A 15,366-nucleotide genomic window follows, 5' to 3' on the forward strand; every position below is an offset into this window, starting at 1 on the left:
TGTATATATCTGCTGGCTTATTGATTAAACATATACAGTGCAAAGATGTTATCTATCTTCTTTAATCACTGAAAAAATAGTGGCCACTTTAAAATATTTCCACAGTAGACACAGGAATGATGAAAATGTGAATTCACTAATCAACCAGAAACCGTCACACTAAACCTGTTGTAAAGGGCGTGGTGGCCAATCCAACAGCCAAACTCAACACACCCACATTCACACCTCACATACCTGAGCAAAGATGGTGTGTGTGGATGTGTACATACACCATCGTTCAAAATTTAGTACAATTTTAAAGGAAATTAATACATCTGTTAAGCAAGGATACATTAAGTGTGACAGTAAAGACATTTATAATGTTACAAAATATTTCCATTTCAAAAAATGCTGTTCTTTTTATCCTTCAATTCACTAAATAATCCTAAAAAAAGTTCCCACAATAATATTATTTTTAACATAATACTTAAATACTAATAAATGTTTCTTGAGCGCCAAATCAGCAGTATCATGCAGTGTTGGGGAAAGTTACTTTTAAAAGTAATGCATTACAATATTGCGTTACTTCCTAAAAAAGTAACTAATTGCGTTACTTCGTTACTTTTTATGAAAAGTAATGCGTTACATTACTTTTGCGTTACTTTTTCTCACCGGGGCTGGGCTTGCTTGTTTGTTTTTTAATAACAACAAAAAAGTTATATTTTTGGCAAAAAGGCCCTTTTACACCAAAAGTGAAATCAATAAGCCTCAGGCTGAAGGAAATGCATATTTACACCTGTACACTTTCAGCTGTGCTGCCATTCTGGATTAAAGAAAAATATAATAGAGAAGAAAGAAGTTCTAGTTCTTATTTCTAAATCTAATCTAAAGTATTTTTTGATTATTAGTATGGCTGAATTAGGTATATTGAAGGTCAGCAGCAAAGACATTGGTTAATAATTGAGATTAAATACAAAGTATATTTGTGTAATTTAATATAGTTTATTATTACAGGTTTGCTGAGATTGCATTTCACTGTTTTTATTCATTTTGAGGAATACTGAATGTTTTCGTGCAAGTGAAATGAGTAAATGCATGTTCACATTTAGTCTAAAACTATAATAATCATCATGCTTACACAGCGCACACAACACACTCTGCACTTTATTTCTCTCAATATGGGGACAGGAGATCTGTCAGTCAATAAATGTGAAAAGTAACTTGCGTTACTTATTTGAAAAAGTAACTCAGATATTTTGTTGTAAATTGAAAAAGTAATGCATTACTTTACTAGTTACTTGAAAAAGTAATCTGATTACGTAACTCAAGTTACTTGTAATGCGTTACCCCCAACACTGGTATCATGTGACACTGAAGACTGCCTACTCAAAATTCAGCTTTGCCATAACAGACATTACATTTTAAAATATATTAAAACAGAAAACAGCTATTTTAAATTGCAATAATATTCCACAGTATTTCTGTTTTTTAAGTATTTTTGATCAAATAAAAATAAAATAAAAGACTTACTGAGGTTAAAAATCATTGTGTACAAAACAGCATAATACTGTTGATTTGTTTTCTCTTCGATTACATTATTATAATTTAATTCAATTTAAATTTAATTTAACTTTAAAATGCATCAAACACAGCCTTAGTGACAGGAGCAATAAGCAGATGTTCAGTGGCGAAATTTGTCGTCATGGTTCAGCTAAATTTAGCTGAGGACTAGGCTGAGAGCCCAGGGGTCGGCACCGTTCTGCTCGTTTAAACTTATCTCCTGGATGTGTGAAAGAAATTTCGAGAGAAAAACAGGGCAAGCCCTCATATTAGCAAGTGTCTGCAGCTCTTTGGTGTCACAGTCTTATGGACTGTAAGCCGCACTGTTCAGAAACTAAACCTGATGGAACTGCTGTAGATTCCTGGGTGGAATGAGTCATGGTAATTGCTACTGCTATAACTCCAAACTCACTGGAATAACACTGGTTTCCAGGATTAAATGACTCGCTCACTCAAAAATGAAGGGTGCTTTTAAACTTAAAAAAGTGCAAATGAAAGATGGATTTTGGATGAATGAACCATAATCTGCACACGTACCTGGCCTTCAACTCCTTGTAGTCCTCGCGCACCTTGCTGAGCTCCAATTGCAGTCGGGCTCGTTCTTTGGCCACCGAGTCCAGAGTCTTCCTGGCATCTGCCAGCTCTGCCTCGTACGCCGCTTTCATGCCGCTCAGCTCCCGACTGATCTCCGTCTCCGACTCGGTGATGCGCATACGCAGACCTGCGTTCTCCATCTCCAGAGAGCGCACCTTATCGATGTAGACCGCCAGACGGTCGTTCAGGTTGCACAGGTCATCTTTCTCCTGCAGCCGAGTGATGCGGGTGGGGGACAGGACGGTGGTCGCCCCTCCGCGGCTGCTTCGTTTCTGACCTGGAGTCTCCATAGCAGACTGAAACTACTACTGCTAGCTTGAAACTGTGCAGAAAGTAGAACAGAATACAATAGGATAGAATAGAAAGAGGAGAGACATATTTCAGAGGTGATACGTTCAGACATCTCTTACAGTCACAGTATGACAGTTTGAAACGGATACTGCAATTTATTTATAGAAATAAAAAAATAAAAAAGATTTAATTATTAACTCCATCCCTCTCATGTTCCCTCCCTCCCTATCCACAATCCTTCTCCCTCACTTTGTGTCTTACACTTTCCGCCACGCCCAACCTCTGATCACATCCAAGTATGTTTAGCACAAACTTCCCAGAAATAAACTCAAATCTCAACCACATCCCCTTCTGAATAGACTTATCTGGTTTAGATCTAAACCTCATACGGGTTTAGATTGCATTCACTGCCAACTTATTTTGGACAAACTATCCAGACACACTCTTTTACACACTTTAAAGACGACTTGCACAGATACAAATGTCAAAGTCCCATTCATTTGAGCTCTGATCAAATGTTTGTTTTGGACCGTGGAGGTAATTCCAAACATTACAATGTGCTTAGACAGCATATGTGACACTCCCCCTCAAGACAACTACTACTTTTACTTTTCAATGTTAATAAAAAAGGCTATGAAAATATACACATAAAAAATATACATGGGTCCATTCACAATCTGCAGAACAGCTAGTCAAAATGCCTGAATCACTGACCTGGTAAAGCTGAGAGAGAGTTTGGGTTAGTGAAGGCTCCTACGGCTGCTGTGTCCCGTTGAAACTCTGCAGAGAGAGTGTCTATTCTGACTCGTGCTCCTGGCAGAAACTCACGCCTCTTTAGGGAGGAGAGAGGAGGAGGAGGAGGAGAAGAGCAAGTGAGGGAAAAGAGGGCGGAGCTAACGTTAGTACGTTAGTTAGTAAGTCTGACTCAGTAAGAACACACAAGGGAATCGAGCTAGGCTATTTCACATTGTCACACAATCATCTCGGCTTATCTTTTTTATTATATATGTAACTTATATAATCTGTAACTTGTGAGATAAGCAGTTTGACCAACAGTCAACACTTGATAATGACTAATCCACAGCAAAATAAAAATAAATTAAATACAAAACAGCAGAATAGAATAAAACAATGTTTGCTCTAAACCCAGTATTAAATAAAAAACAGAAGTTAAATTAAAGGTGCAGCAGATGACATGGGAAATGCTAAGGTTAGTCTGCTCCGACCCTCCCTGCAAATCACCGTCCAAAGCCACGCCTCCTCCAAAACACTGAAGGCAGGCGCACACACACACACACACACACACACACACACAGCTGCTCTCGGCAAAGCGTCACAAGAGACGGCGTTAAACTACCTCATGTTTCAAAGCACATAACATTACAATTAAAATGAACGTAAACAACTTGAAGAGCTTGTACCTGACTGCTGCAGATTCGTTTCGGTGTTGATACGGTTGACATGGAAACGCATTCCGAGTATGAGGACGTGAACAGCTCCGGTTAGAACGTCACGTGGTTGCCATCGCTTAATTACGGTAGTTATGGTGTGAACTCAGCATAAACTCGTTGTTTTGATTCGGTAGGAACTGTAAAAGGTGGCTCCTGATTGTTTGCGGCGCTCCGTGACTGAGGTCTTGTATAAACTTTGCATAGCGTGAAACGCGCTGATGACGTATGACGTCTGCGCGAACAGGGTGCGCGAGGGTATGTAAAAACATACGTTGACAGGCAGGTAGGACATCGTATTATTTCATTCAGACCCAATATAAAGATTTGATGAACATTTAAGGGTCCTACGCCTTCCACAGATGATATATATTTATATATAAAAAAGCTACATTTATACCATTTAATAATAATTTCTATCAAGATATGAGGAGGCTTTCAACCAGTATAACAAAAATGTTTCTGTCGAGAATCACCCATTGCACCTTTAAATAAAAAAAAAAAATTAATTCAAATGAATTTAAAATAAGTTTATAAAAATCAAATCAACATTCCCATAGTTAAAGCTAGTCCGAAGAGAGCTCTCCGAAGAGCTACTTATCCAAAAGCCAAAGAAAAACATTCCTCATTCTTCCTAGAAATCCAGAATACATTCACTTGTTGTTGCATGAAGCTTTAAAGGGGAAGGTCACAGAAAACAGCCTGCCTAGTATTTATTCCGGAGGGGTGGACATACGAAAAATAAATTATCCAATCAGGTGTCTTAGTAAAAGGAGTGAGAGTGGATGAGATGAATTCCTTTTTTGGGAAGGAAGGCTGTGTTTTGATTCACTTAACTGCTAACTAGTCACCTCCCATCAACTCTCTGGTTCATATTCAGTTCAGGATCAAACCTGCACATCAGTGTCGTTTTTGTACACTAAAATGAAAACTTTTTTGTTCATTTAAATAAATCTGAAATATAAATATTAGATAAGAAACTTAAACAAAAAACTTAAACAAAAATGAGAAATGTTGCCTTGGCAACTAACTAATTTTTTTAATTTAAGTTAAACTTTTAAAAAAAACTTAAGTTTTAAAGTTAAAGTCTTAAAATGACTAAAAGTAAAACTGAAAGTATAAATTATTGCTAATATAGAAATAGAAAAAAAATGACAAAAACATAACATTACTACAATGTAAAATTAGAATGAAAAATGGAAATATATAAATATAAGATAATATTTAAGGAAAAAAAAGTAAAATAAAAGCCATATTTATTTGAATCACTATGTGCACAAAAATGCTTCTGGAAACGGCCGTAAGGAGATGGAGAAAGCCATGAAAAAAGAAAGCAGACACCCTTGGCACAGAAGCCTCGGCAGATCAGTGGAAAAGTCCCTGTAATTCTCCAGGATGCCCCGGTCTGTTCTGTACTTTCTTTTCTCCTAGACTCTCTTTCTTTGCCATCTTCATTACATCATCACAGACAACCACCGCATTCCAATATAACAATGAGATTCCCCAGGGTACATGTCTCTCCACCCTGAGTGCCATCTCAAAAATCTATGGGAACTGATGAGAGATCAGTCATGATGAGTAGGCCCAAATGAAATCTTATTTAGTTTCATTTTCTACACTGATTTTGAGGGAAAAACCTGCAGATTTTGTGGAATTCTGTTGAGTTTCACCAGAGCAGGTTAGATGGGGGTCTAAACTTCTGTAAGAACATGACTCAGGAGGCCTAAGGGTGGAGAATTGGGACACATTCAGCAAATTCCAAGACATGACAGGTTCCAACCAGAATGTTTTCACAACATGAAATTCAGGCACACTTAGGTCAAACTACACTGCAATTATATAGCTTTCATATAATTGTCAGTTTACATTAAAAAGTCATCAAGGATTTTGTGATTAGTAGTGTAACCATTAATTCATAATATTATTATATAACACACAAAACGTTTTTAACTGTAGTCCAAACAGCTAATTCAGGACTAAAGATGAGAATTCCCTGGAATCAAGTAGGATATATTTAAGTAAAATTATAGGTTATTAAAACTGTTGAGTCATGCATTGAGAATGAACATACAAATCGTTCTATTCATAAACACCCCACAAATGCCGTTGCTATGGATTAGTATAAGCAAAAAGATTAAATGATTGAGCAAAGACTCAGACAGGGAAATAGTGACTCACAGTTGCCGAATCCCAAGATCAGGAAACGTTTGCAGGCGTTCAAGGATCCGCCATACCCTCCTACTACTAGCATAGCAATACAGATGGAGTGTGCAATGCCCTCTAGTGGTCATTCAATTGAAAGGCAGAGTTCAAACTCGGACAGAAATTTATCATGGGCACCAAGTACAAAAAGACAGAAGTTAAAGGGATAGCCCCCTCAAAAAAAAAAAAAAAAAAAAAAAAAAAAATATATATATATATATATATATATATATATATATATATATATATATATATATATATATATTTCCCATATATATATACATAAATAAAAAATATATATAAATATAATATATAAATGATAAATATAATATATATAAATATAAAAATAAATACATATATATAAATAAATAACAATGGAAGTCAATGGGGCCTATGGTTCTTCAAATTATCTTTTTTTTTCCTTTTCTTTTTTTTTAATGTATTCAGCCAAAGAAAGAAATTCATACTTGTTTGGAACAACCTGAGGGGGTGAGTAATTGATGAGAGAATTTTCATTTTTGGGTGACCTAACCCTTTATTACTGTTGTCCCTCAAAAAAAAAAACAAGATGTTCTTGCACTGTTGTTCTTGCAACTAAATTTGCATTCAACTTTATTCAAGGTGTAAGAAAAAAATACCATTTTAATTAATTTTGGTTTTATATATTTATATTATAAATAAAAACCAAAATAATACATTTTATTTATTTATTTATTTTAATCATAAATACAAAAATGTTGATTAAAAGGTCAAAATAAGAAATTAATAAAATAAATTAATTAACAATTATGTCATCTAAAGCAATGGTTCTCAACCAGGGGGTCGGGGCCAACAAGGGGGCCACATCAAACTTCCAAGCCTCAAGATGACTTAAAATGAGTAAAATAAGACAAAACAACTATTAAGCTAAAACAACTAAAAACAAGATATTTAATATTTTAATTCTTTATTATTATTTTTTTTATTATTGAATATTCAGGATTCCTGCAGCCTTGGAAAACCGGATATAGCTTTTAGTGTGATTTCTAGACCCGGAAAAGTCATGTGAAATCTTAATAATTTTTTAAATTTTAATAATGAACATAATTGTTTTCAAGTTTTGCCAAGCTTCAAAATATATAGTTTGGTATAAATTGTGAGCAATTTTTTTTTTTTTTTTTTTTTTGATCAGTAAATCATGAACGAGCATGTCGGCATGTAAAAGACATGAACATGTAAATTTATTGGTTAAAAAGAAGAACGTTTATGCTGGTCACACTAAGGCTGAATCCTAAATGGCACACTTCTGTGCACTTTCAGTCTTGTGGACAATGGCTGCCTCGTGCGCGTGTCCGTTAAGTCCACGAGACTTGGGGTGATGAATGGGGTGTCCCATTCATCATTTTAGGTTTCAGAAGGGTGCTCGCGAGCGCCCCCATTGCGGCCGCTATGCGCCCTGGATGCGCACTTCAGCTGAGCCCGCAAGTCTGCGAGCTACGCAGAGGAATTTACCTGGCAGTCACAGCGGCATTACGTCACGAAAGTGCGGACTCAGATGGGTGACCATTTGGGACCGGGCCCTAATTTTGGTGGACAATGGTGTGTAGCTTTTGGATAGCTACTCTAGTGACCTCTGCTGACGACGAACAGTCTCACTCATCTAAGTTTTTTCCTCAAGACTGGTCATAACTTTCAGTTAGCTACATAAAAAGGTAAATTGTATCATTTGGACTGGGAAAGTAAACACTTGGTTAACTGTTGGTCAAATTAGTTCTTCTTAAGACACAGTCTTAATATAGTGTAGTCTGGGACAGTGGCGTAGCAAGTCAGCCCCGGGCCCATATGCAAAAATTTTTTACGGGCCCCCCTTGGCTTCGCGGACTTTAATATGAATAAGATAGCATCACTAACAGCGCTACAGTAGGCCTACTATGCGCTCCTCCATCATTTTTACTTTGCATTGCGGATCTATTTCAAAAATGTCAAACAAACCCGCTTTTCAACACAGTCTACGCTTGAATTCGACCGATTTGACTTTGGAATTTCAGAATGATCATAGCATCATTTCAGATGCGATGAGTCTGAAGATTATTCCAGTTATGAATTAATTATTCTGTCGCAGACTATTTTAATGCGCATGTTTTATTCCTAATAAATTTACTAGAAGTTTCTTCTCTAAAGTTGTTTCCATTACATTTTATGTGCATTTTATTTCGTTGAATATAAAGTAGGCCTATCCACCCCAGCAAGAGTACGAGTTACAATTATTCAAATTTTGTGCAGTATCTTAAAATGTGCAGACGTAGTCATTTTTTCAGAAAACCAATATGACTCATTTAAAATTCTGCATTACTGACATTACTGCATGCATAAGTTTCAGAAACCCACTGCGAATACCGGTCAAATACAATAGATTATCGCTAAGACATGGCATGGACCATTTTATGGTCCATTTATTCAGATTCTTAATGATTTTCAGTACATTTAACATAGATATGCTATAGCAAGTTATTGACAACATTATTTCTATTATACTTCATTTTTCTGAACATATGTACACAGGTTCCTTCTCGCGCACAGACGCGCGTGAAAGTATTTGGATGCAGAAAGACGCGTTCGGCGTGTGCACTGCGCGCTATCTAGTGGACTTTTGTGTTCAAGCACTCAATTCACTCTCGCATGGGCTGTTTTCAGAACACACTGTCCGTGCCATCACAAAAATTGGGCTGCACGCGGACGTCCGCGAACCCTCCTGATGACGAAAATTTCGCGATGCGGACGCCCGATGTATACTTTGGGGTTAAGCCCGTAATAGTGGGCCCCCAATCCTCCCGGGCCCATATGCACGTGCATACAAGACGCTACGCCACTGGTCTGGGAGGTTTATGCAGCTGGCCCCAGCTTCAGGTTTGTCTTAACGCTCAACTGTATGAAGTGTCTCCAGGTGGTGGCAGCATTAACACAGAGTTTATTATCTTTGGACAATGACATTTAATTGTTTTGAATGAAACTCTTTTCACTCAAACACAATCACAAAAAGAAAATGTTTAGAAAGAAATGTAACAAGAACAACATAATAAAATTACAGGACAGTTAGGCCTCTGTCATGATGATATATGCTAATGAACATTTATCAAGTACAAATCAAGCCTTATAATTACAAGTGTAGTGCATCAGCTGACAGAGGCAGTCCACCTGCTCATGTAGAGTTCATTGCTCTTTAATAATTACTTTCGTTCAACACATCCACTACTGTTCAGTGTTTCCAACTTGTTTTATAATGGTGTTAATTATGATTGTGAGGTAGTTTGAAAAGTGCCTGAAACTCAAAAAATTGTAGAGAATGATGGGTGTTCAAACTGAAAGGTCGCTGTGTGTTTAACCTTGGTTATTTTAGACTTATGTTAAAATAGAATCAGAACATATGAAGTAAAACTTCTTTATTGCTCTTTAAAATGGCCAAGGTTGAACAATGAACTATAGCCACTTCATCCATCATTGATGAGAGCAGGTTGTTTCCATATGCTACATGCGAGTAACAAGGTTTGATAAATAAAGGGTGTTAGGGAGGAAAGGCCTTGCGTCGTGCTTTATTTGGAATAAGAACACAAATGGTTCGCACTGCCTTGAGCATTCAAGGATATACAAATATACAGGCATGACCACACACTGTCTATTAACAGCCAGAACAGAGCTTTTCCGGTGCTACCAGACTGATGTATCTGCGACATTCCATGTGAAGCTGAGGAAAATTCCCTGTGGGTGTGTTTGATGAGAAAAACGGTATGTGAATTTGACAAATATTGTATAATTTGACACTTAGTTCATCCATTGTGATCAGTATCTCTAAATCCAACTGTGTTCAGACGGTCTTAAACGATCTAAAAGTGGGCATGGGCTTGATATGGATGAACAGAAGTTTAATTGTCAGGAATGTTGGATTTTAGGCAACATGTGAGGTTTTAATCACTGGCTCTGTTCTTGTCTAGACCGGCCTTTCAAGTACTAATTATGGTTGCTTTTGAGCTCACATAACCGGAAAATGTACAGCAGATTTAGGGGGAGAAATACATTAACAAATAATGGATCAAAGAAAACAAATGAGCTTTTGTGTCTGATGTTTTTATTTGATCCTCAGTATGAAATGTTGCTCAGTCGTGTTCTAAGAGGTAGAGGCTTAAATAACATTTTTTCTTCTTCTTCTTGCAACTTTTACTTAGAACAGCTTACTAGTCCAATAAAATACTGTTTTTGTTTTTGTATAATTCTCCATCCTTTACATCTTCAGTGTTGGAAAGCTCTGTATGAAACATTATTTTACATATAATTTTATAATATTGTCATAATTTATATCATATTTGTGACTTTATTCTTAGAGGAATATGTGATGTTCCGCACGGCTCAGAAGTGTCATGTAGAGCAGCTGCAGATTCATATAATGCACATTATTGTGACCCATGGCACAGTGTGTCTCATATTTACCAATGCTAACATTTTCCTTTCTTACTGATTCATGTACTCTATATAATTCAGAGACCATTAAGATCTTTTTACATGTTCTGTAAGCATTAGAAGGTATAAAACCTTCTTTTTGCCTGATTACATCACCACTTGGATTCAAACCCAGGTATCCCATGACAATCAATATGTTGAAATATATGACCACCACTCAAACATGTCAAACATCAGTGTTACTTGCATTACAATATTGCATTGCTCCCTAAAAAAGTAACATTGAAAGTCAGCAGCAAAGACATTGGTTAATAAAGTGAGATTAAATACATAAAGTACATTTGTGTAATTTAATATAGTTAATTATTACTGGTTTGCATAAAATTCAATGGTCTGTGGCATTGAAATTGCATTTAACTCTGTTTTTATTCATTCAATACTGAATGTTTTCGTGCAAGTGAGATGAGTATGCATGTTCACATTTAGCCTAGAACTATAAATAGAGCGCACACAACGCCTCTGCACTTTATTTCTTTCAACATGGAGACAGGAGAGCTGTCTGTCAATAAATGTGAAAAAAGTAACTTTCTTTACTTATTTGAAAAAAAAAAAACTTAGATATTTTGTTGTAAATTGAAAAAGTAATGCGCTACTTTACTAGATACTTGAAAAAGAAATCTGATTACATAACTCAAGTTACTTGTAATGCGTTAATCCAAAACTCTCAATCATACATTACAAGTATTTTGAGCCCCCTGTATGTGATATTATATTAGCTATATAGGATTTGTTTGTGTTTTTATTTGTATATTTTAGGAAGTGTGATATTTATTAGGGATGCACCAATATAAAATTCTGTCCGATACCATTAAGTTGATATTTTCATGTTATGGCTGATAACAGCCAATATAGTAAGATTTTTTTGAAAGACATGTTCAAATAAATAAATACATTCCAAGGCATCATTTATTTGATCAAAAATACAGTAAAACAGTTTTTCTAATTATTAGAATTTAAAATAACTGCTTTCTATTTTAAAATATTTTGAAATAATTTCCTGTGAAGGTAAAGCTGAATTTTTAGCAGCCATTACTCCAGTCTTTGATGTCTATGTCACATGATCCTTTAGAAATCATTCTAATATGCTGATTTGGTGCTCAAGAAACATTTCTCATTATTATGTGCTGATGAATAGATGAATAGATTCTTTGATGAATAGAAAGTTCAAAAGAACATTTATTTGAAATGAATATATTCTTTTGAAAGACATAATAGACTAAATGTCTTTATTGCAGTTTTGATCAATTGAATGCATCATTGCTGAATAAAAGTAAATTATGATAAATTATATCCTTTGTAACCCAATAAAAAAACTTTTTTTTTCTCCAGGTCAGCTGATCCAACAACCAAGTGTGATCCCCATGTGGTCTTCATCCAGACAGTAATCCATCTATCATGAACTCAAGCACTGAAGCTCCATTCACCAACCCCACAGACTGCGCTGAGGTTAAGGTCCCCAGTCAGGTTTTCCTGGCCATCGCCGTCGCCAGTCTGAGCGAGAACCTCTTGGTGATTGTGGCCGTGATCAAAAACAAGAACCTTCACTCTCCTATGTACTGCTTCATCTGCAACCTGGCTTTGTTTAACACCATCTCCAGCCTCTCCAAGGCATTAGAAGACGTCCTGCTCTTGTTTATAGATGCCGGACACCTGAACTCCCGTGGCCCTTTTGAGCTGAAGATAGATGACATCATGGACTCTCTAACCCTGATGGGCTTCCTGGGCTCCATTTTCAGCATTCTCGCCATAGCCGTGGATCGGTACATCAGCATATTCCACGCTCTACGCTATCACACGCTTATGACAATGCGTCGTGTAGTGGTTATTTTGTCCGCTATCTGGGTGTTGTGTGGGACCAGCGGAGCGCTCATGATCGGATTCTTTGTGGCCGCCACAGTGCAAATCTTCTTCGTTGTGCTCTTCTTCACAGCTCTGCTCCTGATCCTCTTGCTCTATGTGCATATGTTTCTGCTAGCACGGCACCACGCCAACAGGATCGCGTCTATGCCAGGCGCCCAGGCACGCCATAGGCAAAGTGGCTTGAGGGGGGCGCTGACCCTCACCATCTTGATTGGAGTGTTTGTGGCCTGCTGGGCTCCTTTCTTATTTCATCTGCTGATTATGATGATTTGTCCGGAGAACCCATACTGTGAGTGCTACCGCTCGCTCTTCCAGCTGCATGTTGTGCTGCTAGTGAGTCACGCGGTCATTGATCCAGCCATTTATGCTTTCCGTAGTGCAGAGCTGCGCAATACCTACAAGATAATGTTCCTGCACTCAGCTGCAAGGATCTGTAAACAGTGTGTCTGAGCGACGGCCCCGATATACTCATGATTCTTTTTCTTTCTTCATTTAGTGGTAAAAAGAAGTTTGATATACCTTTGCAGCAGTATGCTGTTAGAGAACATCTCGATGCCACCCACACTGCTGATGAGTATGTAAATATGTGCTGTACTTTCCTCTCAATAACAAAAATGACAACGCTGAGAAAGCAGAAGTTAAGAAAGCATCTGATTATATCACAATATGTTTGCTCAAGCTCTCAGGTCACATCACATTTATTAGCACTTTATACAATAGATATAGCCTATACAATAGTGTAGCTTTCAATTTGAAGTACAACTTCAATTTCTACTATTGAACAGCTTTCCAGTGTGTTTGTTTTTACCCATGTCTGACCTTGATAGACTGAACAGAAGAAATGAGCCGGAGAAGATTTCCACCTCAAAGAAGGCGGAGCCCCAGAGCACAATTGCCACAGACCATTGATTGTTCAAGGGCGTTTACCTTTTCCAGAAAGTTCGCTTTGGCAAGCTTTCACTCTCCTGAAACAAACTCCAAATGAACTTCATTTAGGCCTGATTTTGTTCGTAATGACATCTCACCAGTTCGTTCTTTGATTTTGCTTGAATTACAACAAGGCCTTTAGTGCTTCACACTGCAGGATAGATTTTTGATCCACGGGTATTAAAAAAATCACAACAACATTTATATAAAACAAACTATCCAATAACACTACACAAGAAGTTCATTATACCTAATATATGAACTAATGTAAATGAATTGAACATTATTGTAAAGTGTAATCAAGTCTTTCAGTGTTTAATACAGGAAATTCTCATATTTGTTCACAAACACTGTAGCTCATTAAACGGTATGTCATTTATCAGATATCATCGCTTAGAAATCTACATATCACATACAGTAAGTTCAACTGTAAAGAATTACCAGCATTTTTTACTTCTGCAGTTAAAGGACAAAATCAGAAGACTAGAAAAAATGTCCACCATTTACATGCATAAATTACATACACAACACATTTGCATTACACACAATTTAAAATGGAGTTTTCATGCTTTTTTTTTACTTAAGAAACATTCTTTCTGAAACAATACAAATGTAATAAAATGCCCTTACTGTATTTTTGTGTGTGATTTTTAAAGGCAGGGTAGGTAAGAAATTTTGTTCCAAATTTGTTTAAACTTTCTATATATATACATGCATAATTAAAATGTAAGAACTCTGATAAAAAGAGTATAAAAATCGAGTGACTCTAGACCGTTTAATCTGTATTAAACACAGCTCATTATTTCCATCCGGGACGAAACATAGGATTGGCTTAGGCGGCTGTCACTCTCTCGCAACCATGGCAACCACCCTTTTGCCACACATGACCTGCCCACTTGCGCGCGCACGTTTGATTTGGGGAATCCAAGAGGCATGGATCCTAGGAATACCAAAACAATGGCAGAGAAACAGCAAGCTAAATTCACAGTATCGGCCTATGCAGTTAGTGAAGGCAAACCAGGCAAAAAAAGGAAGACAGTAACAGTACAAGAAAAGGCAATGAACAAAAAGTCTTTGGATAAACAAAGAAATAAAACGCGAGTTAATATCGGCGTGGCTTTCCAGCGATGGCGAGAACTGAGGGAACTCAAGGGGCTGAAAAGTGACTCCTTGATGGCTTTATTTCTGCTGGACAGGTAAATCTTTCTTTTTGTATTTTGATCATACATATTTTTTTGTTTATTTTTTCATGAAGCATGTGTCATTAGCACACGTAGCTGCGTAATATAGCTAACATAACATTACTTAGCGAGCCGTAGTAGAGACGATAAATAATGATAGCTATAGTGTTGAATTGTGCATAATTTTACCCTCTGTCTAACTCTTTTACCATGTTCACCTGTAAGTTTACCTGCACGTTTTTTTTTCGCCTTTGTTTTGTTTTTATATTCTCTACCTATGTTTACTGATGTCTTTATCTTGTATCTGTGTGTGTCGTACACACTTTGTTGTATGTGTGTGTTATTATTTTGTGTCTGCAATGCAGTTGTGAGTTGATATTTGAGTGTATGTTACTCTGTTGATCTGTAGAACAACGTATATGTTATGAATCTTACACGAAATTCATCTTCATCACAGTGTAAATGATGGTAATGGAAAAACGTGTATCATGCAACCTGTTTTTAGCTTTGCCTTATAGATAGCTCGTTAGCGAATCAAAAAATATATATTTTAAACTTTACCAATATCAATATGCTAGCTTGATAGTGAGTACTAAAATACATCTTGTTTGTTTATCTTCATAATTATAAAGTTATTTTTATTACATGTGATTCTGACATGATGTCACTACATGCCGTGCTCCTTCCTCTCCGCTCGTCTCAGGTAAATAATGCGTCTTCCAGCTCAGTGGTCGGAGTCACACGTTCATGCGTTTTGGGGGCGTGGCTTTGGAAGGAGCCCAGAAGGGAGGGGGTGGAGTGAATGGAAATAATGAGCTGTCTTTAAAACAGTC

General features: G+C 36.8%; 2 protein-coding genes across 6 annotated transcripts in view; one reads left to right on the forward strand and one right to left on the reverse strand.

The window, feature by feature from the left end:
• Nucleotides 1–6,189, reverse strand: part of lmna (lamin A) — a 27,776-nt gene extending 21,587 nt beyond the window's left edge. Inside the window, exons 1-4 of one of the 4 annotated variants that reach the window (XM_048153786.1) lie at nt 6,051–6,128; nt 5,510–5,595; nt 3,139–3,256; nt 2,077–2,455 (exon numbers count right to left, since the gene is read on the reverse strand). In XM_048153786.1, coding sequence (XP_048009743.1) covers nt 2,077–2,423 — 347 coding nt within the window. In that variant the 5' untranslated portion in view covers nt 2,424–2,455; nt 3,139–3,256; nt 5,510–5,595; nt 6,051–6,128. Of the gene's footprint in view, nt 1–2,076; nt 2,456–3,138; nt 3,257–3,845; nt 4,275–5,509; nt 5,596–6,050 lie in introns of those variants that run through there. The other 3 variants (XM_048153785.1, XM_048153784.1, XM_048153787.1) reach the window with 3 other exon arrangements.
• mc2r (melanocortin 2 receptor) overlaps nt 1–14,000 on the forward strand; it is a 17,898-nt gene extending 3,898 nt beyond the window's left edge. Inside the window, exons 1-2 of one of the 2 annotated variants that reach the window (XM_048153790.1) lie at nt 4,022–4,158; nt 11,895–14,000. In XM_048153790.1, the coding sequence (XP_048009747.1) occupies nt 11,961–12,875 (915 nt within the window). In that variant the 5' untranslated portion in view covers nt 4,022–4,158; nt 11,895–11,960 and the 3' untranslated portion in view covers nt 12,876–14,000. Of the gene's footprint in view, nt 1–4,021; nt 4,159–11,894 lie in introns of those variants that run through there. The other variant, XM_048153789.1, reaches the window with a different exon arrangement.
• The last annotated feature ends 1,366 nt before the right edge of the window (nt 14,001–15,366 follow it).

The sequence above is a fragment of the Megalobrama amblycephala genome, linkage group LG13 (assembly GCF_018812025.1).
Source record: "Megalobrama amblycephala isolate DHTTF-2021 linkage group LG13, ASM1881202v1, whole genome shotgun sequence".
Taxonomy (NCBI): domain Eukaryota; kingdom Metazoa; phylum Chordata; class Actinopteri; order Cypriniformes; family Xenocyprididae; genus Megalobrama; species Megalobrama amblycephala.